Source organism: Kogia breviceps, chromosome 14 (genome assembly GCF_026419965.1).
Source record: "Kogia breviceps isolate mKogBre1 chromosome 14, mKogBre1 haplotype 1, whole genome shotgun sequence".
Taxonomy (NCBI): domain Eukaryota; kingdom Metazoa; phylum Chordata; class Mammalia; order Artiodactyla; family Physeteridae; genus Kogia; species Kogia breviceps.
The window spans coordinates 82,977,558-83,003,145 of record NC_081323.1 but is presented as its reverse complement, the minus strand read 5'-3'; the positions used below and the strand labels follow the sequence as shown (position 1 = coordinate 83,003,145).

The 25,588-nt window shown below is 62.7% G+C and overlaps 1 protein-coding gene across 4 annotated transcripts; it reads left to right on the top strand.

Moving 5' to 3' along the window:
• Nucleotides 1–932: 932 nt before the first annotated feature.
• SH2B2 (SH2B adaptor protein 2) lies at nt 933–25,588 on the top strand. Of its 4 annotated transcripts, none has more exons than XM_059038143.2 (9): nt 933–1,011; nt 13,120–13,886; nt 17,035–17,136; nt 18,820–18,911; nt 20,267–20,358; nt 20,467–20,631; nt 21,755–21,963; nt 24,487–24,658; nt 25,164–25,588. In XM_059038143.2, the coding sequence occupies exons 2-9, from the start codon at nt 13,149–13,151 to the stop codon at nt 25,517–25,519; spliced, it is 1,926 nt and encodes a 641-aa protein (XP_058894126.1). In that variant the 5' UTR covers nt 933–1,011; nt 13,120–13,148; the 3' UTR covers nt 25,520–25,588. The 4 variants fall into 4 exon arrangements, with proteins under 4 accessions (XP_058894126.1, XP_066870169.1, XP_058894127.1 ...); XM_067014068.1 differs by lacking the exon at nt 933–1,011 and adding an exon at nt 2,778–3,023; XM_059038144.2 differs by lacking the exon at nt 933–1,011 and adding an exon at nt 2,951–3,023 and having other exon boundaries at nt 20,470–20,631.

Here is a 25,588-nt window from a genome sequence, read left to right as displayed (position 1 = left end):
CCCCAAGAATTCCCTGAGTGGGTCCAGAGCTTTGCGGAAACCCAAACCCACAGTGTCTGAGTTCTCTTTTTTTTTTTTTTGGCCACACTGCATGGCATGTGGGATCCTAGTTCCCCAACCAGGGATCAAACCCGTGGCCCTTGCAGTGGAAGCGCGGAGCTGCAACCGCTGGACCGCCAGGGAATTCCTTGTCTGAGTTCTCTTGATCAGACAACCCACTCAAAAAGAGAAATCCATTCCTTTTTTAAAGAACTGCCTGCCAGGCTGTGGTTGGATGTGTGACATCAACTCCTAGGGAACAGCTGCTTCCCTTTCTGTGTCCCCTGGAGCCGTGTACTCTCCCTTTCCCTTGGGCCCTGCCTGCCACGCACGGCAGAGCCCATGCCCACCAAGCCCCCTGTGCCAGGCTTGCATGGGGTCACCCCTGAGTCACAGGTTCTAGGCCACCTGGCCTCCAGCCAGGCCCACTGGTGTGGGTCACCCTCCCACCCAGACAGAGGGCTTCCTCTTGGTCTGTGGCGGTCGGCGATATCCCACCGGCCAGGTGGCCCATGAGATTGGCTCCACACCCAGCTCCCACCCTGCATTCCACCAGGCCAGAGTCCCCCATGCTATCCCTGTCTGAGTTTTAGCCCTGAATGCTCTAGAGTTTGTGCCTCCAGGGGTCCCCTTTAGGGTCCCACCCCAGCGTCCCTTGTCATCTGTCCCATCAGAACGTCCTCTAAGGCCACAGAGCCTCCTGCCCTCGGGGACCGCAGATAGACCTCTCCTCCCTGACCCTCACTCCTGTCCCCATGACAGAGCTGTACTCTTGGCTAATCACTCCCCCACCCCTTTCCCCACCCCAGCCACTTCCACTTCTCCCACCAGTTCCTCCTTGTAGGTCAGAGTCCCCTCACTTCCTCCTCCCTGGCGATCAGCGCTCTTGTCCTGTCCAGGGCTCCACACCCCACGACCCTCCGTGGCCAGTGACAGCCCACCAGTGGAACTCAGCCCACTACTCGGACCCAGGTTAGTCCACTGGGGGACCAGGCTCTCCCATCTCCCATGAGGGTGGGGTCCACAGCCAGGCCGCGCAGTGTGGAGCCTCCCTCCCTCTCTCCCACCCTGCAGGCGGTGGTCACGCAGCCACCCCTACGCTCCCACAAGCCTCCCAGCCCCCTTCATAGGTCAGGTTCCCAGCCAGATGTCCAGGCCTCTGTGCAGCTCCAAACGGTGTTTGGTCCACGCCTAAGCTTTCATTAAGTGTTTGCTAGCCAGGTCCCGGCGAGAGAGCAGCCGATCTGTGTGTGGAAGGGTAGGGGCCGGGTACCAGGGCCTCAGACCAGGCCTGCCTTGCTTTAGAGCGCCTGTGGAGGGCAGCCCAGGGCTGGCGGGCAGGAGGTGAGGACTCCGGGGCAGTCTCCGGCTTCACCAGTCCACCGTTCCTCTCTAGGCCCCACCCTTTCCATCCACAAGACTGGGAAAAAAACTTTCTTGGCCTGTCCTGCTTCCTGGGAAATTAGAGATGCGAGATGGCTTTGGGAAAAGTTAAAGAGCTCTCTACAAAGGTCAGAGGTCACAAAGGCCAGAGGTCACTATGGGTGGGGGAGGGCAACATGTGGAGGCACTCCCAGCTAGCAGGGAGACCATGGTAGATCACAGAACGGCCAGAGGTGGGGCTGCAGAGAGTTTAGCGAAGGCAGGGAGACGCAGATCTAACTGCCTGTGGGAGCCGAGGGCCTGGGGCAGGGGCAAGAATGGAGAGGAGGGGAGGAGCCCGGCACCCCCCAAGGAGCAAGCAATAGGTCTCATCTCTGAGCAGCCCTAACACACTGATGCCCTTCTGCTCCTCTTGGGCGCCTTCCAGGCCTGCTGGAGCCCCTCCATCTCTTCTGGGAAGCCTCCTGGAGGCCCCCAGCTCCCCAGGGGTTAGTCCACAAGCTTTCGCAAAGGCCAGCAGCAGTCTTTGTTCTTTCAGCCAGACTGGGATCTGCCCTAACCTATGCCCCGGGTTTTGGGGGTGCAGCACCAAGCAGGGGTGAGGAAGACAGGGCTGTGTTCCCCTCCCCCCCATCAGCCCTGTGTGACCTCTTAAGACCTCCCGGGTGGCGGGTGGCGTGTGGCGTCAGTGTCCTCATCACTGTGAAGGTGGGGAGGTGGGACCCGTGCTCGGGTCTTCCCTGCCCTGTAGCCCCGGGGCTATTTCCTGCACCCGAGCGCTGGGGGGAGGGGGCGTGGTGCTCGCCCTTGGGATTTATGAGAACCAGACGTTGACTTCTCCCGTTGCGACATCTGGGCTTTCTCGAGACGCCCCCTGTCCCCACGCCGGAGGGTCCGGGGCCCCCGCCGGGAGCCCACGCCCCATACACCCCACTACCCTACTACTCAGGCCACCCACCAGGCCTCCACCCGCCACGATCCCGGGGCCACCGCCCCCGGCTCCGGGGGACGCCTCTGCCCGGCGGGGATTCCGGAGCCTGGCTTGCAGCCTGCTCCGCGAGACCCGGCAGCCGCGGACTCTCGCCCCAAATGCAGCGGCTGCAAGCCAGCTCCTAACCCCTCTGGGCCCCAAGGCTCGGCAGCCCAGCCGCCGCCACCGCCGCCACCCGGAGGCAGCGAGCAGCGGCGGCGGGCGCCGAACAGGCTCGTGCTGAGGGCGGGGGGCGCGGCGGGGGCGGGACCTGCGAGGGGCGAGGGGGCCGAGCCCGAGGCGGGGGCGGGGCCGGGAAGGCGCGCGCCGCACGGGCAGAGGGTAGGAGGGGGAGCGGGCGGGGCGCGCGCTGCGCGGGGCTGGGCTCGGAGCGCGCGGGGCTCGGCCGCCGAGAAAGCCGAGCCGGGGCCGCGCTGGGCCAGTGAGGAGCGCACGAGCCTTCGAGGTTGTGGACGACGGAGGGAGGAGCCGCCGCCAAAGCCAGCTCCCTCCCGGACGGACCCCGAATCCCCCGCTGGCCATGAGCCGCCGGGCCCTGAGAGGCCGGCCGCGGTCCGGGCAGCGCTCCTCCGGCGCCCCGGCCCTCCCGGCCACAGCTGCGCGCCTGTAGGTATGGCCTGCTTGTCCTCAGTTCCCTCGTTCCCCCGTCCGTCACCCCGGACTACATCCGTCCCTGAGGGCGCGCGTGTGTGTGCGCACTGCTGCTCTGGGGAGCGCGGCCGCACGCGCCCCGGTCCGCGCGTGTTGTCTTTGTGTGCGCGGGTGGGAGGGAGCGCGACGGAGGAGACGCGCCGCCGGCGGGGATCGGCTCTCCGACCCCCATCCCGGGCCGGGCGGGAGTGGCGGGAGGGGCCGAGCCGCCTCCGGAGCAGCTGCGCCCAGGCCCCTTCTCAGGGCCCAGGCCCCTTGGTGGGGCGAGCGCAGCGGGCCCCCTGGAGGAGGGGTCTCTGGCTGGGGGCTGGGGGGTGGGGGTGGAGTGCTGGGGTCTCTTCCCTAGGCTGCGGGGGCGGGGGGAGGGCCAACCTGGAAGGAGGGTGCCGGCCACGGGAGGGACCCTATCCAGACCACCGTCTCTGGGCCGGCACGCCCTCCATTTGGCCCAGGCCTTCTTTCTCACGGTCTCCATTCTCGACCCGCCCACCCCGGGAACTCTCCTGCAGCCCTCGGTAGGGGGGAGGATCGCTGAGGGTGCCGGAGAGGCCGGCGTCTTTAAGAAGGGGCGGGTTCATGCCCTCCATTCAGTCCCTTCGGCCTCGGCCATTGATGAACCTGCGGGCAGCGCGGGGGCCCGGCACCAAGCCAAACCAGCGGGCCAAGACCGGGCAGAGGCAGGGACCCCAGCAGCCCACGAAGTGAGGTCTTCAGGGGGAGAAGTCTGCAATGACTGGGACCCCTCAGGAGCGGCGCCGGGCTGACTGGACAGCCCCAGGAGTGACCGTGGACAAGGGTAGGCCAGTTGGTGCAGGGGAGAGCCTCAGGGCTGGGAGTCAAACTTGGGTTGAACCCTACCTCTGCCCTTTGAGCCTCCATTATCTACCCTGTAAAATGGGGATGGTGCTGCCTACCTCCTAGCTGGGTGACCAGCAAGAGTTGCCCCCTCCAACACAGGTCGCTGAGCATGGGGTGAATGGGCACCTCTAAGAGAACGGAGGAGCCAGGGGATGGTTACCCTAAGAGACTTTGGCTGCCTCTGTTGGGGGGTGTGATCCGAACCACCCCCCCAACCCTGCCCCCCACTTTGAACAAATCTCTTCCATCCTGGCCTCCCTGCCTCCATCCAGGAGGCCCTCGGCTGGGAGTGACCTAGAACCCTTCAGCTCTAAGAACTCTGGAGGAGGTCTGGCCGTGGGGACAGTGGCAAGGTTCAGGGCGTTTATGGGGTTCTCAGAGACAGTTTCCCGCAGACTGCCTCCTCTCCCCCTCTAGAGGGTGTGAAGGATGGTGGGCAGGAGATCCTGATGCGGGATAATTGAATGGTTCAGAGGAATCGAGAGTTAAAGCATATGCTTTTCTTCTTACCCTTACTGTGAAAACTCTGTCTGAAGTTTCTAGACCCCTCCTCCCTACTTTGTGGGTCTCACTCAGGTGGAGCCTGACCCCCGGGGCTGAGCATTTGGTTTCGAGCTGACTCGTGCCAGGCTTAGGGCCTCTGTGGCGTTTCTCATGTAATCTTCACAACAACCCTAGGGGTTTGGTTCTATTATTATCCCCATTTTGCTGAGAAGGAAATAGATTCAAAGGAAGTGAAATGACTTGCCCAAAGTCACTCAACCAACAAGCCAGGCTTCCAAACCACTTCTCTCTGACAAGAATCTGGTTTCTACCTCCTGCACTTGCCTGTCTATTCTGGGTTGTAGGGAGTTGGGAGTTTAGGTATATTGGGCCTCCTGGCAGCTGTCCCCATGCCATTCGGGTCCAGCCTTAGAGCCTGCCTCGCTTCCTGCTCTTTCACTGTCCACGTGGGGCTGGAGGGGCGGCGGCAGCTTTGGAAACTGGGGAGGTTTCTCTTCCCCACCTGGGTGGGTCTGTTTTTATGGCTGGGCTCCGTCCCAGGGGAGAGCAGGGATGACTCTTCAACTTCTAGAGGAGGTCACGGCCCACACCTGTTCGGGCAGAGCAGTATGTGGCAGTATAGCATCTTTTGGCTCCTCTGGGGGAAGCAGGGTTTGGGCTCCATTCTCTAGACACTTCCGACCCTCTGTGTCTAGGGCCCACCTGGGGGCGGGGATAACACCCAGCTGGGGGCTCACGGTTTGGTAGAGAAGACAGGCCACGAGCCATGTGGTGTTGTAGAGGGACAAGAGGCAGGGAGGGCAGAGTGGAGGCCGGGACAGGACAAAGGGGGTCGTTCCCGGGGCCCCCTTGGGCTCAGGGGCCTGCCGGCTACTGGGGCAGAGGAGCAGGTGGAGCAGTGCCGGGCTGCATGTTGAGACTCGAGCAGTGGACAAGCAGGGGTTGGAGGAAGAGGATGTATTAAAACTTGGACGTGGTGAGTTTGAGGTGCCTGGAGATCAGCCAGGCTGGGAGTTCAGTTGTTTGGGAAAAGGCCTGCGGAAGCTTTATAAGTATCCTCAGTACCCAGGGTTCTGGGCTACTCAGAACCGAGGGGAGGCACTGGAGGTCTCAGTTAGGAGTCGCTGGTATGTGTATCGTGAACAAAGCCAGAAGGCAGACTGGTGGGCTAAGTGGTTGAAGGGGATGTCCGGCAGATCTGGGGGGCTGGGCCACGGCCCAGGGAGGTCCGGCAGGGTTATGAATCAGGGCCTAGGTGAGACCCATGACACTGGGAGAGAGGGGGAGACTGCGAGGCTCAGGCCAAGGATGGAGAGGGGTTGCTGTGTCTGCTCTGCAATGCCAGGATGGCAGGGCCCGTGCAGCTAGAGCCATCCCAGCCTGCTCTCCACCTACAGGGCCTGTCCTGGAGCTGTCCAGCACCAGGTGCTCCTGAAGGAGGATAGGCTTCCCTCCTGAGCCCCCAGGCCCCGGCATAGCTCATTGTCCTGGGGCCCGCTCCCTGCTCATCTGATGTGGACTTCCTGCAGGGCCCAGCCCCGGATTCCCCTGCCCTCCAGCCTGTCAGAGTGCCCTCTCCCTGAGGATGGCCGTCTCCTTTCCCCAGGCAGGGCCTGGGTCCCGCTACTCTGCCCTCAGAGTGAGGGCTCCCCAGGGACAAAGCCCTGCTGGGAGTAGCATGTGCTACAGAAAGGGACAGACCTGAACTGGGCTTCACACTCCCCCCTCACCAATCTGTGGCCCTGGACCCACCAGCATGGCTCCTGACACATGGTGGGAGTTCAGTACAAATGCAGTGAATGATGGGCCAGTCACCTCCCTCGCCAGAACCCCATTTCCTTATCCGTATGACGGGAGAATCCTCGCTTCCTGGCAGGGAAGATGTGAGGGGAGAAGGGTTTTAGACCGGGGCATGGCCCGGTTGGATGTGAGTCCTAGAAAGGTGACCTTGGCCACACTGTGGAGGCTGGATTGGTCAGGGGGGGCTGGCGGGGGTCGTGAGAAACAAGGAAGCTTGGGAGGAGTCCTCTGCCCAGAGGGGTGGGAGGAAAAGAGAATGAATATAAGACATTTAGGAAGTAGAAGCAGAGGAGCTTTGATTTTTAAACAAACTACTTATTTAATCCTCATGACAGCCCTTTGAGGTCAGTGCTCTTTTACCCTCTGTTTTAACAGATGAGGAAACTGAGGCCCCAGGAGGCTGAGTCACACGGCTAGGAAGCAGAGGAGCTGGGGTTCAAAGCCAGCCGGTCTGGCTCCAGATCTCAGGCTTTTAACCACTCCACTGTCCCATGCGTCAGATGGTCAGATGTGGAGGAGTGGAGACGCCCCGGCCACGGGGCCCCTGTGACGGAAGCAGCTGTCGGATGCAGCTGTGGGGCCCCCTTGGACCAGGGGTCTGCAGGTCCCAGAGCCAGAGGGGCTTGTCAAGCTCGGGGGCATCCGTGAAAGCTCGGGGGCTCAGCAGAAGGGCTTCCCCACTCGCATGGTGGCAAAGGCTGGCAGTTGCGTGGAAGGCGTGAGGGCACGGAGCTGCTCCGCCGGCTTTTAGCAGCCACCTCCGAGCGATGCTCCTCGGCACAGGCCTGGGACGTGGGCGAGCAGGATGGTCCCACTTTACAGCTATGGCAACTGATACTCAGAAAAGCCGAGGCCAGCTGAGGCCCGCGCCACCCCGACCCCCACAAACAGGGGCAGAGTCCCAAGGGTTCTTTTTTTTTTTTTTTTTTTTTTTTTGCGGTACGCGGGCCTCTCACTGTTGTGGCCTCTCCCGTTGCGGAGCACAGGCTCCGGACGCACAGGCTCAGCGGCCATGGCTCACGGGCTTAGTTGCTCCACGGCATGTGGGATCTTCCCGGACCAGGGCACGAACCCGTGTCTCCTGCATCGGCAGGCGGATTCTCAACCACTGCGCCACCAGGGAAGCCCGTCCCAAGGGTTCTTAATCCACACCTGTCCCTGTCGCTAATCAGAGCACCCTCCTCCCCAGACCCACTCTGCAGCAAAGACCCAGCCAGTTCAAGAGTTATTAAGACCAGAAGTCATGCCCACTCCTGCCTCCTGTCAGGGTCATGGGTCGAGTACAGATATTCTGGGTGGGGAAGGTCGGGAATTAATTCCAGCTGCACGTCCTTCTTGCAGGACGCCTTGGTTCAGAGCCTGCCCTGTGGGGACACCTTCTGAGGCGGGGGGTGGGGTGGGGTGGGGTGTAGGGAGTAGAGATAAGAAGCGACGCCCAAGTTCCAACAGCGAAACAGACTGAGCCCTGGGTACTCTGCCTCCGTCGCGGGCCCGAAGGTCGTCTGTGCGCTGCAGGGGCGGGTGTTGCAGAGGGGCGACCGGGGGATGCGGTCCCACGGAGGCCAGGAGGGCAGCTAGTGTGCGGTCGGCTGGGCTGGGCCGGGCCAGTGGTCCTGAGAAGCCTGGAGGACAGGACATCGGCGAGCGTGGGAGGGGCCAGCTTCCGGGAGGGCAGGGGGCAGCCGAGGGAGGCCTTGTCTCCTCTCCTTGTGTTGGGGAAACCCCAGGAAGAGGCCTCGGTTTCCCCGTCGTGAGTGGTTCGCGGTAGGGCAGGGGGAGAGGGCGGGGAGCACTGTCCAGCCCAGTCCCGAACGCAACACAGAGGAGGCTGCCGCCCAGGCCTTGCCCCCCACCCAGAGGGCAGCCTTTCAGGTTGCTGGGCGGCTGGGGTGCCCTGCAGGGCCTCCTTCCCTGCCCGGGGTCTGGTTGTCTCCTGTGGTAGGGAGGCCAGCTCCAGCTGGGGCTCCCCGGAACACTCCCCCCTCCCCCGCAGGCGTGGGCCTGGACCACGCCGGTGCCTCCCCGCCCCTCCAGGCCGCTGCCCACGGGGCGCTGGATCGATTGGTCACCGGCCCATTAGCGGGGTGGCTAGGCCGCCTCGTTAATATTTTAAGGAATGACCTGGCCACGGGGTCCGGAACTGCGTGCCACTGGGGGCTGATGGCTGGCTTTTTTTCCTCTTTTCCAATTGTCAGTGCTATTTTTACCACCGGAAGGCCAGCCGCCCCCTCTCCCAGGCGTCTAAGCGGGTGGGGGTTGGGGGATTCTCCCATCTGGTTCTTGGTGGAGGGGTTAGGAGAGTCCATGGCTTGGAAAGGCAACAGGCAGGGACCGGATTATGCTTCCCCGCCCCATCCCACCCCCTGCCCTGCCTCCCTGAAGCCCCAGACCGTCGCCCTCCGGCCCTGGCAAGATGGAAACAAAAACCATTGCTCCAGGAGGAGAAGCCAGACAGCCCAGCTGAGCCTGGAAGAACCCCAGGGTGATGGATTGGGGAGGGCAGTTTGCCCACCCAGGGCCGCTGGGGGGCCACCAGCTGACCCCCAGGCCAGGCGGAATGGGGGTGGGGCTCCCTTTGTCTCCACCGGAGTCCCCACAGAAGAAGCCGGTGAGGGTGAGAGGCAACCTCCCGCCTGCCTCTGGTCCCACCCCTGGAGGGACTGGAGGGCCCCAGTCTTCAGTGTCCGAGGGCCATGACGGGGGCCCCTGGAGGCCACTGCTCCAGCCCCCCGTGTTATGGATGGGGAGCCGAGGCCTCGGGAGACGCAGGGCCTGGCCCGAGACAGAGCCCACCTCTCCCACCGGCCGGTCCATCGCTGTCCTGCACTGACTCAGCAGGTTTCTTCTGGCCCCCTGGGGCCAGAGGACGGGGAGCTGGGACCCGGCCATGGCGTCAGTCCATCAGCCTTCCCGGACAGGCCAGACAGTAGGAGCCCGGTGAGTCCGTCCACCCTGCTTCTCTGGTACCTCTGGGTTCTCCTCCCCCTGAGGCTCTGCTTTTCTTCCCACATCTGGGTCTGTGGTCACCTGCAGAATGATTGATTGGGTGTCACACTGACTGGTCCCTGGAGATACCTCCTGGCTCCACCCAAAGCTTTGGAGAGCCCTGGTCCTACCCACAGGGTACACATGGATGATAACACAGCACAGACCACTTCCTGTGCTGTCCTTCCAGGGAGAGGCGGCCCCTCGTCCTCATTTTTTTTTTTTCTTCACCACGCCACGCAGCTTGCGGGATTTTAGTTCCCTGGCCAGGGATCGAACCTGTGCTCCCTGAGGTGGAAGCGCGGACTCCTAACCACTGGACCGCCGGGGAAGTCCCTCATCCTCATTTTTAAAGTGAGGAAACTGAGGCCCAGAGGCTGGAGTTGAGGTCAACGTCCTTCACCCAGAGAACAGTGGGGTCAGGCCTGGAGCCCAGGTCAGCAGAGTCCCCGCGCTAGGTCTCCTCTCCAGTTCTGGCCCACGGGCAGTTGGGGACAGCACACCCGTGCCCTGCTGGGGCTGAGCCGTCTTCCTCTTGGCTTGCGGCCTCCCCTTCACGGAGAGCCATGCCTGGGCCTCAGTCTGTAACTAGGGCTGGGGCTCCCGGGCTGGCCCGGCTGCTTGTGACTCCTTACCCCTGGCTGTATAGCCCCTGCCACTTCTGTGTCACCCCAGCTGGACCCAGGGGACAGTGAGGGCTGCTGTGCTGGGCATCAGGCCCATAGGCTCCTGGCCAGTCAGCAAGCGGTCAGGGCAGGGGAGGGGGGAGGTCAAGGCAGCCCCAACCTCAGTGCTTCCCAGGACAGTGCCAGCCTGGGACATGTGCCCCCTGACCTTTGGCAGATTCCTCTCTGAGTTCCACCCCTGCCTCCAGTGAGGCCTAGATGGGACCCTCCCCACCCCCCCTCACCCAGTGAAAGCCTCTCCCCTGGGTCCTGTCCCTCCACTCTGCCCCTTCTCCTTGCCAAGAATATTCTCAACCAGCAGGAACAGTGGGAGGGACGGGGATTGATGCTTGAGGATGTGGCACTGGGACCGACTTCCTCCCTGCCCCCACCTGCCCCATGGAGGGCAAAATTATGGCAAGTGGGGCATCCACACTTTGCTGCTGGCTCCAGTGCTAGCCCTTCCCAGGCTGCCCTGTCACCTAGTCTGACCCTTCTGGTGGTCTCAGGAGGGAGAGCAATGGCCCCTGTGGGGAGCACTGCCCTGCCGGGTAAATGGATGGGCTTGGAGCCCAGGGATGGGGGCTTCAGCAGCTCAGCTGCAGGGCCTCGTCCCCGCCCCACCCTCAGAAACGCCCGCTCTCCACAGGTGAGGCCAAGGCCTTGGTGATGCTGGCAGGTGCATTCCTGCCTCCACCCCCATTCCGGGCATATGACTCAGGCCTGCCTTCTGCCCCCAAAGGGTGCCTGTGCCAGGTGGGAGACAGGCATGGAAACAGATACCTGGGGCACCCTGCAGTGGGCGCCTCGCTAGAGGGATGCACAGGCGGGGACTGTGGGAGCTCAGAGGAAGCACCTGTCTCCTGGGCTGGGGAGGCAGGGGAGGTCAGGGAAGGCTTCCTGGAGGAAGTGGCCCCTGGATTCATTCTTGAAGGATGAGTAGGAGTTAGCCAGATGAGAAGGAAGTGCAGGGCGGGCGGGAGAAAGGCCCAGCATGAGCCATATTCATGGGCGCCTCAGCCCCTGTTCTCCCCCAGCCCCTCCCCCACGTCCTGAAAAGTCTGCCCCCAAGTTACCGCTCATGGCTGCAGTGAAGTCACTCTTCATCCTCTTTGCCAGCACGAAGCCCAGTGCAAACCCCACCTCCTCCAGGAAGCCCTCCGAACTCCCTGCTACTCTCCCCCCAGTGCTGGGGTGAGAGCCTCCGAGGAGACCTGCTGGTTGGGAAGGAAAACTGTCCTCCTTGCTAAGTGGCTTCATCAAGTGGCCTATTTCCTCCCTGGGGCTGTCCTGTGGTTACTGACTGCAGATCGATGGCCGACGTTGCCCCAAGGTGCCCCAAGGTGAGAGGGAATTCCCACGGTACCTTATGGCCCAGAGGCCCCGCAGATGATCTCACAGAAGTGGGGCAGCTATTTTTACCTGGCGATTAATTACAGAGTTTGGATCCCAGAGGAGAGAGGAGATGGTGCTCCCAGGAGCTGTGAGGGAAGGGCCATGCTGGGATTTGTGGGGATCCTGGAAAGGCAGGCGAGGGCATGACCCCCTGTGTCAGTTCCCCTAACACTGGCCGGCCCCCTCAGACAGGGCCTCCCTAAGGCAGGGCAGGACCACATCACCCCACTTCTTCTCCACCAGTAATTTTCACCCTGGCCTGTTGGGGAGGAGATGCATAAACAGAATGGCTGGGCCGGTGCTCCCAGGAGTGATGGGGGATGAGGAGGTAAGGCCCCCAGATGGCTAGACACACACCATGCAGGCTGGCGATCCGGAGTGAGGAAGCATGGAGGGGCCTGGGGATAGGAGGGGGAAGTGGGGTTCCCCGGTCAGGGCCTCTTCAGGAAGGTCTGGTTTGGACGGGAGCTCTGGAGGGAACAGGATTCCAGGAGGTGGGAACACAAGTAGAGCAGGCAGCCAGTCCACGGTGAGGGAAAGAAGTCTGAAGAGGCAGCGCCTTCAATGCCAGTATGAAAAACTGGTCATACTAGATCCACACTGGGAGGTGACCCCCAAAGTCTCAGAGTCAGCATGAGAATCCCTGGTCTGTCACTAACAAGCTGTGTGTTCTCAGGCCCCATGTGACGGCTTGGTCACTGACAGCAGTGACATGCCTGGTGTGCTGAACACATTCATTTGTTCATTCATTCATTCAGTGTTTACTGAGTGCCTGCCATATGCCCAGCACTGGGGACACAGCCACATGTGAGGCTGTCAAAACCGCTGCCTTGTGGAGCTGGCATTCTCCAGGGAGGGTGTGGTGCTGTGGGGGGGGGGGGTCCAGGGTGGGTGGAACAAGACCAAGCAAGCAGATAAACAGAATGTCAGATGGGGATAAGCACTGTGGAGAAAAGTAAGCAGGCAAAGGGCACGGAGACACCAGCGCTGGGTGGAGAATTTCTTATTCTAAATAGAGCGGTGGGCAAGGAGAGCTAGAGATAGTATTTGAACAGAAACCTGAAAAACGTGAGGGGTTGTGGGGAAAGGACATTCCAGGCAAGTACAAGAGAAAATCACAAGTGCAAAGGCCCTGGGGTGGGACTCAGGTGTGACCAGAGCAGAGTGGGCAGGAAGAGTGGTGGGAGATAAGCTCAGCGTCAATGGAGGCAGATCATGTGAGGCCTCGGGGGGCCATGGGTAGGACTTTGGCTTCTACTCTGAGTGGGGCGGGAAGCCATTGCAGGATTCTGAGCAGCGGAGGGCCTGATCTGTCTTATGTTTTAGAAATGACTGGGTTCCTGGGTGGAGAACAGGCTATAGGGGGTGAGGTCAGGTTCCGGGGGGCCAATGAAGAGGCTGCTAAAATACTGCAGGCAGGAGAAAGGGTTGCGTGGGTCCCAGAACAGCAGCATGGATGGCGGGGAGCAGCGGAGGGGTGGGGTTCTTGGTATATTTCAAAGGTAGAGCCAAGAGGATGGCGCATGACTTCTTCCTGTCCACCAAACTTTGGGGACCCTCAGAAGAGGGTACTCAGGGAAGCGAGGTCACCTGGAGGTTCATTGGGGACCCCACTTGACGTCTGTCATCCCAGCCTCCCCTGCCAAACCCAGGAATGACCTTGGGGTTCCCTGAGACTGCTGTTTGAAGGAGAGTGCCCCTCTTGCAGACACGTGTCCCCCCTGCCTGCTCGTCCTCCTCACACACCGGAGCTGCGCTGAAAGGCTGCACACAGCCCTGGGGGAGTGGGACAGGTGGGCGCTCTGGACACGGGTCAGGAATTCACTCACTCGCTCCTCTCGCCTGCAGCCTCCGGGGGCTGCGATGGGACGGGAGCCATGAATGGTGCCGCCCCCGGCCCCGCCGCCGCCGCCGCCCCGGTCCCGGTTCCGGTTCCGGTCCCGGACTGGCGGCAGTTCTGCGAACTGCACGCGCAGGCGGCCGCCGTGGATTTCGCGCACAAGTTCTGCCGTTTCCTGCGGGACAACCCGGCCTACGACACGCCCGACGCCGGGGCCTCCTTCTCCCGCCACTTCGCCGCCAACTTCCTGGACGTGTTCAGCGAGGAGGTGCGCCGCGTGCTGGTGGCCGGGCCGGCGCCCCGGGGAGCGGCAGAGCCCCCAGACTTCATGGAGCCCGAGCCCTCGGGGCCCCCGGCGCTCAAAGCCGCGCCCTACGGCCACTCGCGGAGCTCCGAGGACGTGTCGGCGCACGCGGCGGCCAAGGCCCGCGTCCGCAAGGGCTTCTCGCTGCGCAATATGAGCCTGTGCGTGGTGGACGGCGTGCGCGACATGTGGCACCGGCGCTCCTCGCCCGAGCCCGACGCCGCTCCGCGGGCCGCCGAGCCCCCAGCCGAGCCGCGCGACAAGTGGACGCGGCGCCTGCGGCTGTCGCGGACGCTAGCGGCCAAGGTGGAGCTGGTGGACATCCAGCGCGAGGGCGCGCTGCGCTTCATGGTGGCCGACGACGCGGCCGCGGGCCCCGGCGGCGCCGCCCAGTGGCAGAAGTGTCGCCTGCTCCTGCGCAGGGCCGTGGCAGGCGAGCGCTTCCGCCTAGAGTTCTTCGTGCCGCCCAAGGTGAGTGCCCACCCCCACCTGGGGGGACCGTGGAGGGGCTGGCTTCGGGGGCCGCACTGCCTGATCTGATCGGCAGGATGGAGTATTCAGGGTCAGGAACCGCGGATGCCGGGGGCCCCCCTCTGCGTCTGGGACAAGTCACCCCTCAGGCCCTCTTTTTCTGCCTGTGAGGTGTCAGAAGGGCCCTCTGGCTACAGAAGGGGTTCTGGGTACTGTTCTTGGAGGTATTGGAGAGCCTGGCTGCCTGGACTCCTCTTCCTCACCTGGGGCCCCTGGGTGGCTGGAGCCTCTCCCCAGAGAGGAAAGCAGCCAATGACATTGGCACACTCACAGAGGGCCTGCCGGAGGTCTGCATATGGCTCGGGAAATCTGCTTGTCCCCAGCTTGGCTGCCACGCTCCAGCCCAGCCCCTGCCCAGGTGGCCTCTTTCCGGCCCAGACTTCAAAAGCTAAGCTTCTCCTAGCTGTCACCAGCATGGCCGCTCACCTGAGTGCACTGTGCTCTCCCCTCTCTTGGGGGCTCAACATCAGAGCCCTGAGGGAACCTTTGGGTCCCCTCCAGGGGAGCAAATCCGCCTCGTTTGGAAAGAGGGAATAACTCTTAAGAATAGCGCCCGCTTTCCGAGAGCCCTCATCCTCCCAGTTGCCCCGGCCAGGTGGGCAGCTGTCCCCAGGTCACAGAAGAGAAGACGAACGAAGGGAGGGGGTGTGGCCGGCCCAAAGTCACACAGCTCGCAGGAGGCAGAGCTGAGCTAATTACACCCGTCACCCTGGTGGTCCCGGGAATGAAAGGAGCGTGGAGGCGGGAGCTCCTTGTGCACTGGGAGGTTTGGAAGGGTGGGAGGTTGTCCGCCCAGGGCCCTCACCCACCTCTGGGCCCATTCTATCCCCACTGGCTTTAGCCACCCTGCGTCTCGCCTCTTTCTCCATCTCCCTGTCTGTTGGGACTCTGGACGCCCCTCCTTGCCTTTCTCCCCTGGAGGTGCAGGGTGCGGGCTCCCCAAGGCTGGGTGCCCATGAGCCGCATGAGAGGTGATTTCCCAGGGACACACTGACTCTCTGAAGAGCTTTCTACCCAAGTCCCAGGACGCCCAGACTCACCGAGGACTTTTTGCCTGCCCCGGCCCCCACCTTTAGGTCCCTGAGAGAGTCATAGACCACTAAGCCCAACTCCACCGTTTGTCAGACCGGGAGACCGCGGCCCAGTGAGGGGTGGGAAGTGGGGTGGGGCTTGCCCAGGGCCACCCACAGGGCAGGGCTTCAACGCCTCTGGGCCCTGAGTGGCAACCACAGCTGCCTGGCTGTAAATAGCATGTCTGCTGCCCCCGAGGGAGGGGACACGGCAGCCGCAGCCGGTGCCTTCCGCCTTCGTCCACCCCCTGCAGCCCACCATTCACCGCTGGCCGAGGGCAGGGATCCTGAGGGGTCACTTTCCCAACCTCTGAGAAAGGCAGGTGGGTTCCTATCCCAGATCTGGCCTCAGACCCTCCTTGTTTCATGCAAATGTTTGTGAATTCAGGAGTGAGCGAGGTGGGAAGCGTGCCTGGTGAGGGCTCAGGTCCAGTTTCCCAAATATGTTTGGTTCCAGGGTGTATGAGCCCCACGAGGAGCCCCTGCTGACAGACACTCCCCCTGCCTTTGAGTCCTGTTCACCCACCCACAGTGCAGATTTCCTCCTCCTCTTGGCCCTGAAGGCCTAGCTGCACCCTTGGAGCAGACCGGGGCTTGGGGTCTGCAGGCTTAGGGGCTGTTTCTGGGACCCTCAGACTGCTCTTTCATACAGCGCCATGTGTCAGGCTTCCAGCATCCTGCCCCCTCGCTCACCTTGCAGGAGAAGTCTCCTGGACCCCAGGTCCCCTCGTAGCCCTGGGCCGGCCAGCCCTGGGACCCAGGGAGCAACGATGCTGGCCCCCTGCCATTAGGGAACCACCAGGCAAGTGGTATTTGCTGGACTGGATGGTAAAATAAACCTCAATGGGGTGAGCACAGGATGCTCTGGGGGCCACAAGGAGGAGAAGCTTCATAAGTGTTCACCGGGTGGCAGGGCCCCAGGACAGGCATTTCTGGAGACTCAAGCTGAGTGAGCCAAGGTCTGGGGTCATGAAACAGCCTGATGGCTCCGTCCAGGGAAGTGGTAACAGTGAGCTGGAGCCGGGGGGAAGGCAGCTAGGCCAGGACAGACGGGCCTCCAGTGCCTGGCAGAGGAGTCACTGCAGACCTGTCTGCTCCACCCACTCCAGGACCGCGGCCCCTGCCCCGCTGGCTGGCTTGATGGCCTGCCACGGTCAGCCAGGCCTCACAGACACCGCCCCAAGCGCAGCCCTGCTCTGCTGGACGGCAGCCCGTGCTGCCAGGGATTCCCGTCCGCCTGCCCACCCAACGTGTGGCCCTTCCCTTTCCTCCTAAGAAAGCCCCTGTCCCAAAGCCCAAGCCCTGCCAGGAACCTCAGTCTCAAGGCAGCCCCGGGGGGCCTTCAGGCCAGGGCCGGGCACAGAGTGGCCGTCCCCAGGAGTCCTGCCAGCTCACCTTGGTTAAATCCCACACTGGTCCCTTTTCCTCCACCTAAAGACACTGCGTGCCCGGCTCCGGGAGTCCTGTTGTGAGTGGAGGCTCCAGACCTGTGCTGTGGAAAATCTAGTCTGAAGGGGGAGATGAGCATTTTTTTTTTAATGAACTAGAATAGAATAGAAAATATCACACTCCATCACACAGTCAGGGTAAATGTTGTCTGGTGAAACGTGTGTTTCAGAGATATTTTTACCTGTGTGTGTGTACTGGGTCACAATGTCAAATGTATTTCTTACTACGGGTCAAGGTGAAAAATGTGAAAACCACAGACCCGGTAGGTGTGCTGGGCGGGAGGCCCAGCTGGGGCAGAGTTCACCCCCTCAGGGCTCAGAGGTGGGAGACTCATGTCAGCCCCAGCTTTGTCCCTGACTTGCTGTGTGACTATATGGGGAGGTCCCTCTGTTTCCCAGGAACTCCCTCAACTTACCCATCTGTGAAATGGGGATTGGGACACCTCTGTGCCAGGGCTGCCTGACATCCTAAGCTGAGGGCTGCTCTGACCTCTGGGCGTGGGGCGGGGGGAGAGGGCTTCAGGAGGCCCTGGGGCCACTGTCTCACTGCCCTTTCCTCTGGCCTTCCAGGCCTCCAGGCCCAAAGTTAGTATCCCTCTGTCAGCCATCATTGAGGTCCGCACCACCATGCCCCTGGAGATGCCGGAGAAGGACAACACGTTCGTGCTCAAGGTGGGCCCCCGCCCCCCGGGCCCCACACATCCCTCATGGGTGGCAGAGCTTGAGGGCAGTGTCGGGGGAGGTGAGGGTAAAGGACCAGCAGCAGGGCAGGGGGAGGGAGCCCTGCTTGGGGGTCCCAGGATCCTATGCAGATGTCAAGGCCATAGCTAGGATGTGAATCCTGGCCTGGGCTCCAAAGCCAAATGCCCCAGGTGTCGTCCGAGGCCACCGTGTGTGCGCAGGCCTGTTCCCATTTCCTCCTGCCCCTGGGTGAAGGTCCTGAGTTTCACTTCCTCCCCTCCCTTCCCCCGCTGGAGGCAGCAAGCAGCCACCCCGCAGGCAGGAACTGGTAGCCAGCCTGCGGCAGTTATGCAAATGCTCCTGTCGCCAGCACTGGAGTGTGGGAACCCGCCTGGTCCCACAGAGGGCACAAAGGCCCTGAGGGTGGGCAGGGAGGCACCCCAGTGAGTCTGGGGGCAGCTCCCCTTTTTCCCAGGCTCCACATCACCAGGGTGGCCTGCTTGGGTTGCTGAGGACGTGGCTCCGGGCTGCCAGGGCTGTGGCCATGGGCCTCCTTGGAGGATTAGAGGACGTTTGTGAGGTCAAGTCCCCAAGGAGGCCTGGTTCCACCCACCCGAAGCTGCATGGAGTCCCCCCTGCCCACCTCCTCTCCAGGCTCCCGGTTGGGTTTATGTTCCTACTGTCCCCGTTTGTTCAGTCATGAACTCTCTTATTCATTTAGCAAACGTTCGCCAACCCCATACCCTGAGTCACCCCAGGCGGGGGACTGAGGACGCGGCCCCTCCCTGCCTGGCACTCTCATCTGCTTGATGAGGCGGGTCAGAGCCTCCCCCACGACGGCTGGGTGGCTTCTGTGTCTCTGATTATGCTCAGGAGCCCTGAGGCCAAGGGGCTCCCCCGGCGGCCCGCTGTGGGCCTCAGTTTCCCCATCCATTCAGAGAGGGGACGAGGGCAGTTCCGAGGACCGTCCCAGCTCTGAGATGCTGGGATGCCAACTGCTCTTTACTGAGACACGCGACAAGAAGCTCAGAGCCCAGGCCTTGGCCTTAGAGACCTGGGTTCGGGTCCCAGCACCCCCACCGAGCGCTAGTGTGACTTTGAGTGAGTTACCTGACCTCTCTGAACCTCAGTCTTCTCATCTGTACAGTGGGGAGACCATCACCTCCCTCATGGGGCTGTTGGGAAGAGTTCATCAGACAATGTGTGTGCAGGATCACACTCTGGGCCTGGCTTTCTCCTCCTCGTTTCCCTTCTGGAGGCCTCTTATCCCGGGGGTGTGGCCACAGAGGCCGAGTTCCAGGCGCAAAGGCGTGTGGGCCCTCAACTCAGTGCTGGGCCAGCCGGCCCCTCACAGACTGGAGGGTCGTGATGCCCTTTCACCCCCCCCTCCCCATCCCTTACCCAGCCAGCATGGCCTCCTCCAGGGCTGCATCTCCAGGGCCTGAGGACCTGAGCTCAGCAGGGCTGGACATCGTCTCCATGGTCCCCAGTGGTGGGTCCAGGCGGAAGGGGCTGCTGAGAATGTGGGCTCCACCCCGGGACCCCACTGTCTTCCCTGCTGCCCTAACCAGTGAGCCCCCAAGGGGGAGGGGGGGGAGGAGCCGTTTGTCCTGGGCTCCGGAGCCTCCTGCCGAGGGTGCTGACTGATCTGGACTCTCGCCACCCCCTCCCCAGGTGGAGAACGGAGCAGAGTACATCCTGGAGACCATCGACTCCCTGCAGAAGCACTCGTGGGTCGCTGACATCCAGGGCTGTGTGGACCCTGGGTGAGTGCCCAGGCGCTCCTAGGATGGGAAGACAGGGTGCGGGGGGCCTAGCTTGGCTGTGCCCTTGGTCCAGCCTTCACGGGGAGCAGCTTCCTGGTGAGGGCAGGAGCTGAGCTTGGCACGTGGGCTTTTCTCATGGCAGTCCCATCCAGGTGGCTGCTAGCCAGATCACCCACACCCCCATTCCCAGCAGGCTCTGTAGGTTCAGGGTCTAGGGACCTGGAGGGAAGTTGAATCAAGTCTTGTTCTCGCTCCAGGGGAGGCTGAAACCACTAGGAGAGGGGTAGTGGTGGGATGAGCCCTAAATGCCAGGGGTGGGGGGCCAATCGGGAGGCCCCTAATCCAGTCCTGGGGCTCCGAGAAGCTGTAGTGGTAGAAGTGCCCCCCTTCTCTGCGGCTTAAAGAAAGGGCAGGCCTGAGCCTGGCAGAGGGGGCCGGGGGCGGCAGGGAGGAGGGCAGAGAGAACAGCCCAGCAGAGGCTGTGGAGGTGTGCGAGGACCTGGGACTCGCAGGGGATGTCGGGGCCTTCGGGTGACTGGAATTAGAGCCGGTGAGGAGGAGACTTCCGTGAGAGCCCCGGAAGCTGGTAGGTCGGGGCAGTGGGGAGCCATGGCTGGTAATAAGCAGAGGGCAGCTATGGTCAGCTGTGTGCAGGAAGAACAGCAGGGAGGCTGGCTGCACCACGCGGGAGAGATCCTGAGGCCAGGAGGAGGAGGGGCAGGCAGGCCAGCAGGCTGAGCATTTGGCAGCAGCTCTGGCTACGGGGGTGAGCCAAGCCCCGGGGGGAAGGGCTGCTGCCTTCTAATTAACAGCTTCATTTAAGGAAGCACAATTAAAAGTCCTGAGCGCCTCCCAGGCCCCCCGCCCCCCCATCCGCAAAGTGGTTGTAATCCCTCCCCTGCCACCCTCCCAGCCCTCCGCTGCTCCGCGAACTCGTTCCCCAGCCCTCCTGAAGGTGAAGCTCACTTTACGGTACTTTAGAGCTGGCACAGACAGGAGACAAAGGCCCAGGGCAGGGAAGGGAGCTGGCCCAGGCCCCGCCCACCACCACTCCCTGCCCCTCCATGAAGGCCTCCGCGGGATCCTAGGAGGAGGGCAGCCTGTCATGTGTAAGGGGGCAGGGGGGGTCACGTGACCTCCAGGAGAGCTGCACCCACCAGGAGACATCTCCATATAGCCCGGTCACTCACATGGTGGCCACAGAGCAAGCTGAGGGTGTGACAGAGGGACATGAAGGCAGAGGGAGGGACAGGGCTGATGCTGGCCGTGGGACCATCTGCCACTGCCTGGCTCCATGAGCAGCCTGGGGTCCGAGTCCCATGGCAGGACACGGTTGCACCTTCTTGCCTTCGCAGGGACAGCGAGGAAGATGCCGATCTCCCCTGTGCCCGGGGAAGCTGTCTGGCCAGCCGCGTGGCCTCTTGCAGCTGTGAGCTCCTGACGGATGGTAGGTGGGGACAGAGCTGGCTGGAGTAGTGGAGGGCAGGGTCGGAGGGGACAGTCGCTCAAAGATGGTCAGACAGACAGACGTGCTTCTCACCTGCCATTTCTCCAGCAGCGGACCTGCCCCGGCCCCTAGAGACAACGGCAGCCGTGGTGCCGGCCCCACACAGCCGAGCTCGAGATGCCGTCGGGGAGTCCCTGGTCCATGTCCCGCTGGAGACCTTCCTGGAGACCCTGGAGTCCCCAGGTGGCAGCGGCAGTGACAGCAATAACACAGGTGCATGGGGCTGCACTCTTCCCGCTGTCCCACCCTGCGCCCCCGCCCCCGGCCCCAGGCACCCCCAGGCCTCTCCCCAGCCCTTCCTGAGCCTCAGAAGCTGTGACATGGCATCCCACTGGGTCCTTTGCACAGCTACTCCGTGGTTCTGGCTTTTGCAGGCTAGTCCGGGAATGTGACCCCTCCCACGGGCCCCGGTTTCAGTAGAAAACGCTCACAGAAAGGGGTGCAAAGGGTTGTAACGAGGGCTTGGGGACACAGACACTTGATTTGTTCCCAGGTTCGTTGCCGACTTAGAGAGTGACCCCAGGAAACTAAGTGATCCCACCAAACCAGAGAAAACTGCACGATGATTGTGAAATAAGCATACTCTGATGTTGTACATACAAGCAGATACAGCTGGGGTATTGAGGAGTTTTGTTACTGGTTCAGGAGGTGCAAGAACATTTAGTGTATGTTATGTGAGAACAGAAACCATTTGCCAATTGCGATTTTTTTTAAAATTAATTTATTTATTTTTGGCTGCGTTGGGTCTTTGTTGCTGCACACGGGCTTTTAGTTGCAGCAAGCGGGGGCTACTCTTCGTTGCGGTGGCTTCTCTCGTTGCAGAGCATGGGCTCTAGACGCGCGGGCTTCAGTAGTTGCGGCACATGGGCTCAGTAGTTGTGGTTCGTGGGCTCTGGAGCGCAGGCTCCGTAGTTGTGGCTCACGGGCTTAGTTGCTCCGCGGCGTGTGGGATCTTCCCGGACCAGGGCTCGAACCCGTGTCCCCTGCATTGGCAGGCGGATTCTTAACCACTGCGCCACCAGGGAAGCCCCGCCAATTGCTATTAATGGTCTGTCCTTGAGACACAAGGCACCCATTCCATCATTTGATACATTCTTACCATTAAGCTATTTGCTAAACCAGTCTGTAGTTTAAATCTACATTCTCTTATTCTATCATTTTCTCCTCTCTGTGCCTCAGTTTACCTCATATGTTTAGTGGGTGGGTCGGCTCCCTGCCTCATTGTAAATTATTCAGCAGCACCTTACATGCAAAAACCCAACGAGATGATGCATCCCTTTTCTCGTTTATGTGCCCCCCTCTCCCCCTCGCCTCTCACACTGTCATCCATCTGCAGTGGAGGACGGAGCAGAGCCCGAGCCCGAGGCTGAGCCCGAGCTGGAGCTCTCTGACTACCCCTGGTTCCACGGGACACTGTCACGGGTCAAGGCAGCTCAGCTGGTTCTGGCAGGCGGGCCCCGGAGCCACGGCCTCTTCGTGATCCGCCAGAGTGAGACTCGGCCTGGGGAGTACGTGCTGACCTTCAACTTCCAGGGCAAGGCCAAGGTAAGTCAGGGAAGGCGGGGGGCACGGGGGGGAAGTATCCAGCCCAGGGGGAGTCGGGCTGAAGTGGCCCCGGTCCTGAGGCTGCACCTGCGCCCAGGAGGAGGCTCCATGGGTGTAGGGGTGGCACGGCTTCCCACAGGCCAGGCCTACCCCTGGCCATGCTCCAAATCACTCGCATCCCTCCTGCACCTCTCTGTGGGGCTACAGTCTGCCCGAGACATGGCTTCGCCATTTTTCGAAGGAGAAGTCACCCGCTGGTGGCCGAGCCCCCGGGAGGCTGGGCCCTTCTGAGGGTTTGACTTTGACCCTGTGCATTGGGGATCACGTAGCACTAGGGCTTCTGAGGGTCTCCACCGAGAGCCACCTCAGTACAGGGCTGGGGTCATGCACCCAACAGCCCCTCTTCTCCCCTGCTCAGCACAGTTCACCAGCTCCTCCTGGTCCCCAGCTGCGGGCCAGGCCTGTGCTCAGACCAGGCCAGGGGATGTGGAAGGGAGCCACACAGAAGAGGAGGAGCTGGGCCCGGCAGGGGGGCTGCAGAGGAGGGGGGGCCAGAGGAGGCTCCTGACCCCACCAGCCAGAGTAGGAGAAGACCTTGACCTGAGATGTGCAATGGACAGAGAATCCTTGAGGTGAAGGCAAGTGGAAGGGTGGTCCAGACAGGGCAGGGCAAAAAAGGCACGACTGTGAACCCAGAAGGCAGGCCCTCAAGGAAGGGCACTGTGTGCTAATAATGACCTAAGGCACAAAGGAAGACATGACAGAAAGTCCGGTGACCGTGGGGGGTTTCAGTGTGACGGAGTGGGCAGGAACCTCAAACTCCCCTCCCCCCCATCCCGTGCTTCCGCTAAGGAAACAGACCCGGCCCTGGCTCCTCGCAGGACACAGTTCCCGTCAGTCCTTGCTGGAGGAGGGGGCACCCTAGGACTCCTGCTCCAGGCCTGCACTGGTAGCCAGTGTCCCAGCCCCCTGGCTGGCCCGGCTCAGGCCCTCCCCTGGCCCCATGGGCGGCGCTTCTCTGGGGACACCTCCTTGGAAAGCAGCTGCCCTCACCAGTTCCTCTGACAACCAGGCGCTTAACGCTGTCCCTGGCAGCCTGACCCGGAGTTTACTTCTTAGCCAGCACGGCCCCAAGGCAGTCTCCTCAGAGGGCCCGGATCTGATGCATGCCCAAGCCAGAGGCTCGGATGGTGCCCAGCCCGCCGTGGGGCGTGGGGCAGGCCGGTGGGGTCGGTGGGTGGTGTCAGGATGTTTGGTAGGGGAGACAGAGCGGGAGGTTCCGCTCTTTCCAGGGCGAAACCCAGCCCTGAACTTCGTACTCACCGCAGCTGGTGCCTCTCAGAGCACGGTGTCTGTCCAGAGTCCTGTGCAGAGCTGGAGAAGTTAGCGGTGGGATAGGGCAGCTTCCTACTCATACACCTCCCGGGAAGGAAGACCTCTGCCTTCCGAGGCCTCGCTTTTCACCTTCAGATAAGAAACGTCTGGACTGTTTTTCCAAAGACTGAGAGGCACACGCTCCCTGGGGCCCAGCTCTGCCCTGGGTCTCTGTCCCCGGAGGCCCCAGCCCGACTTGACGCTGTGGTGTGAGCCCACTGTGCCGTTCCGTTTGCGCTGAGCCCCTGCCCTGGGCTGTCATGAGCGCTCCCCGGGTTTGCCCACGCCGTTCTGGCAACTTCTGGCCCTGCCAAGTGGCAGAACTCACTCATGGGAACACTCCCCTCCTCCCCAGGGCCTCTCTCTCCTGCCCTAGGAGGCCAGCTACCCCATCTCATGCCCCCTCCTGTCCTCAGCCCCCTTGTCACACACACTCCAGCGACGGCCACTCTTCCCCTTGTGAGATGCACGTGGAGCAAACAAGGGCTGAGGCCAGAGACCTGTGGCTCCCCGCTAGAGACCACAGGCCCGTGGCCCCTCTCTCTCCCTGAGGCGCCTGGCCCAGGTGGGCACTGTTCCTCTCTGCTCCACACTCTCCCGCCGCAGCACAGCTGAGTAGCGTCTGCAGCCCTTCCTCCCCAGCCACCCTGGGGGGTTGTTTCCAGCCTGCTGGGCTTTGCCTGTACGGGGACAGCGGGCAGACCCCTAGCTGCTGGCGTGGGAGGGTCACGCAAACACGAGTTCTCTTCCCAGCTCTGTGCTCTGCGGCTGTGGGCGAGTCTCTCCCTCCCTGTGCCTGGGTTTCCCCATCTCTACTGTGGAGGCTGTAATCTCTACCTTCCAGGGCTTTGGGAGACTAGGGACGGAGGGGGTGTGTGAAGGGCCTGATGTGGGTGCTCCCAGCATAGGGACAGATGCAGGCTCCCTCCAGTCCCGGCCTGGCTCTGTGGCCCTCATTTCCCATCCCCCCCACAGCCATGACCCCCCCACCTAAGATGGGCTCTTGTATGAGGGGCCCCCAACTCTGACACCACCCCGTGGCCTCTGTGAGACCTGGTCCTCCCCGTGGCCTTCCAAGGCACTTGCCAAGCATGGGGCCGGTCCACGACCCCCCAACCCCACGCTGACCACTCCCATCTATGCCCACAGCACCTGCGCCTGTCCTTGAACGGCCACGGGCAGTGCCACGTGCAGCACCTGTGGTTCCAGTCTGTGCTCGACATGCTCCGCCACTTCCACACCCACCCCATCCCGCTGGAGTCCGGGGGCTCTGCAGACATCACCCTTCGCAGCTATGTGCGGGCCCAGGGCCCCCCACCTGGTAAGACGCCCCTACCTGGCCCGTGCAAACAGCCAGGTGGGCAGTGGGGGAGGGCGTCACCCTCAGGCTGCCACCCCGCTAGACCCGGCGGGATGAGCGCCCCGGTCTTGGGCAAGTTGTAAGCGACCCGGCCATCAGGATTGGCGGGAGAGTGGCAGCCCCGAGGGATCCGCGTCCTGAGTAACTCCTGGCAGGCGGAAGTGGGTGGAGTCCCTTAGATCCCTGCGCAGGTGGGGCTCAGCGCCGAGCTGTTGAAGGAAGGAAGCCTCGGAGGGGTGAGTGAGGGTGCCCGGCACGCGGGTGGAGCGCCCTTTGTGTGTGTGCGCTGCCGCCTATACCCATGACTTTAGTTATCGGGGAGGTGGGCTGGAACCCGGCGCACTGAATTCGTGTTCCCGGCTCCCTGTGCGATGCCAGGCCACCGTCTGCACGCCGGGACTGGGGGGCTGGGGGGCGGGGCCAGGGCCCAGGCTTGGCGCTGACGGCCCGCGGTCTCCCGTTGCAGAGCCGGGGCCCTCGCCCAGCGCCGCGCCCGCGCCCGCGCCCGCGCCCCCCGCCTGCTGGAGCGAGCCGGCCGGCCAGCACTACTTCTCCAGCCTCGCCGCGGCCGCCTGCCCGCCCGCCTCGCCCTCGGAGGCCGGCGGCGCCTCGTCCTCATCCGCCTCGTCGTCCTCGGCAGCGTCTGTGCCCGGCGCCTCGCGCCCCGTCGAGGGCCCGCTGAGCGCGCGCAGCCGCAGCAACAGCGCCGAGCGCCTGCTGGAGGCGACGGGCGGGGGCGCCGACGAGCCCCCAGAGGCCGGGCCGGGAGAGGGCGCCCGGGGCCGCACGCGCGCCGTCGAGAACCAGTACTCCTTCTACTAGGCGGGCGCGGGCGGCGCCAAGGCCCTGGGGCCACCCGGACCCGCCCGGCCGCGGGGCGATGGCCCACGT

What these genes read in the sequence shown, in the direction of transcription:
- SH2B2 (XM_059038143.2), top strand. Translation starts at nt 13,149, where the DNA reads ATGAATGGTGCCGCCCCCGGCCCCGCCGCCGCCGCCGCCCCGGTCCCG. An exon ending in AGTTCTTCGTGCCGCCCAAG is followed by an intron (nt 13,887 to 17,034) that starts GTGAGTGCCCAC and finishes CTGGCCTTCCAG; the next exon opens with GCCTCCAGGCCCAAAGTTAG. An exon ending in CTGTGAGCTCCTGACGGATG is followed by an intron (nt 20,359 to 20,466) that starts GTAGGTGGGGAC and finishes CCATTTCTCCAG; the next exon opens with CAGCGGACCTGCCCCGGCCC.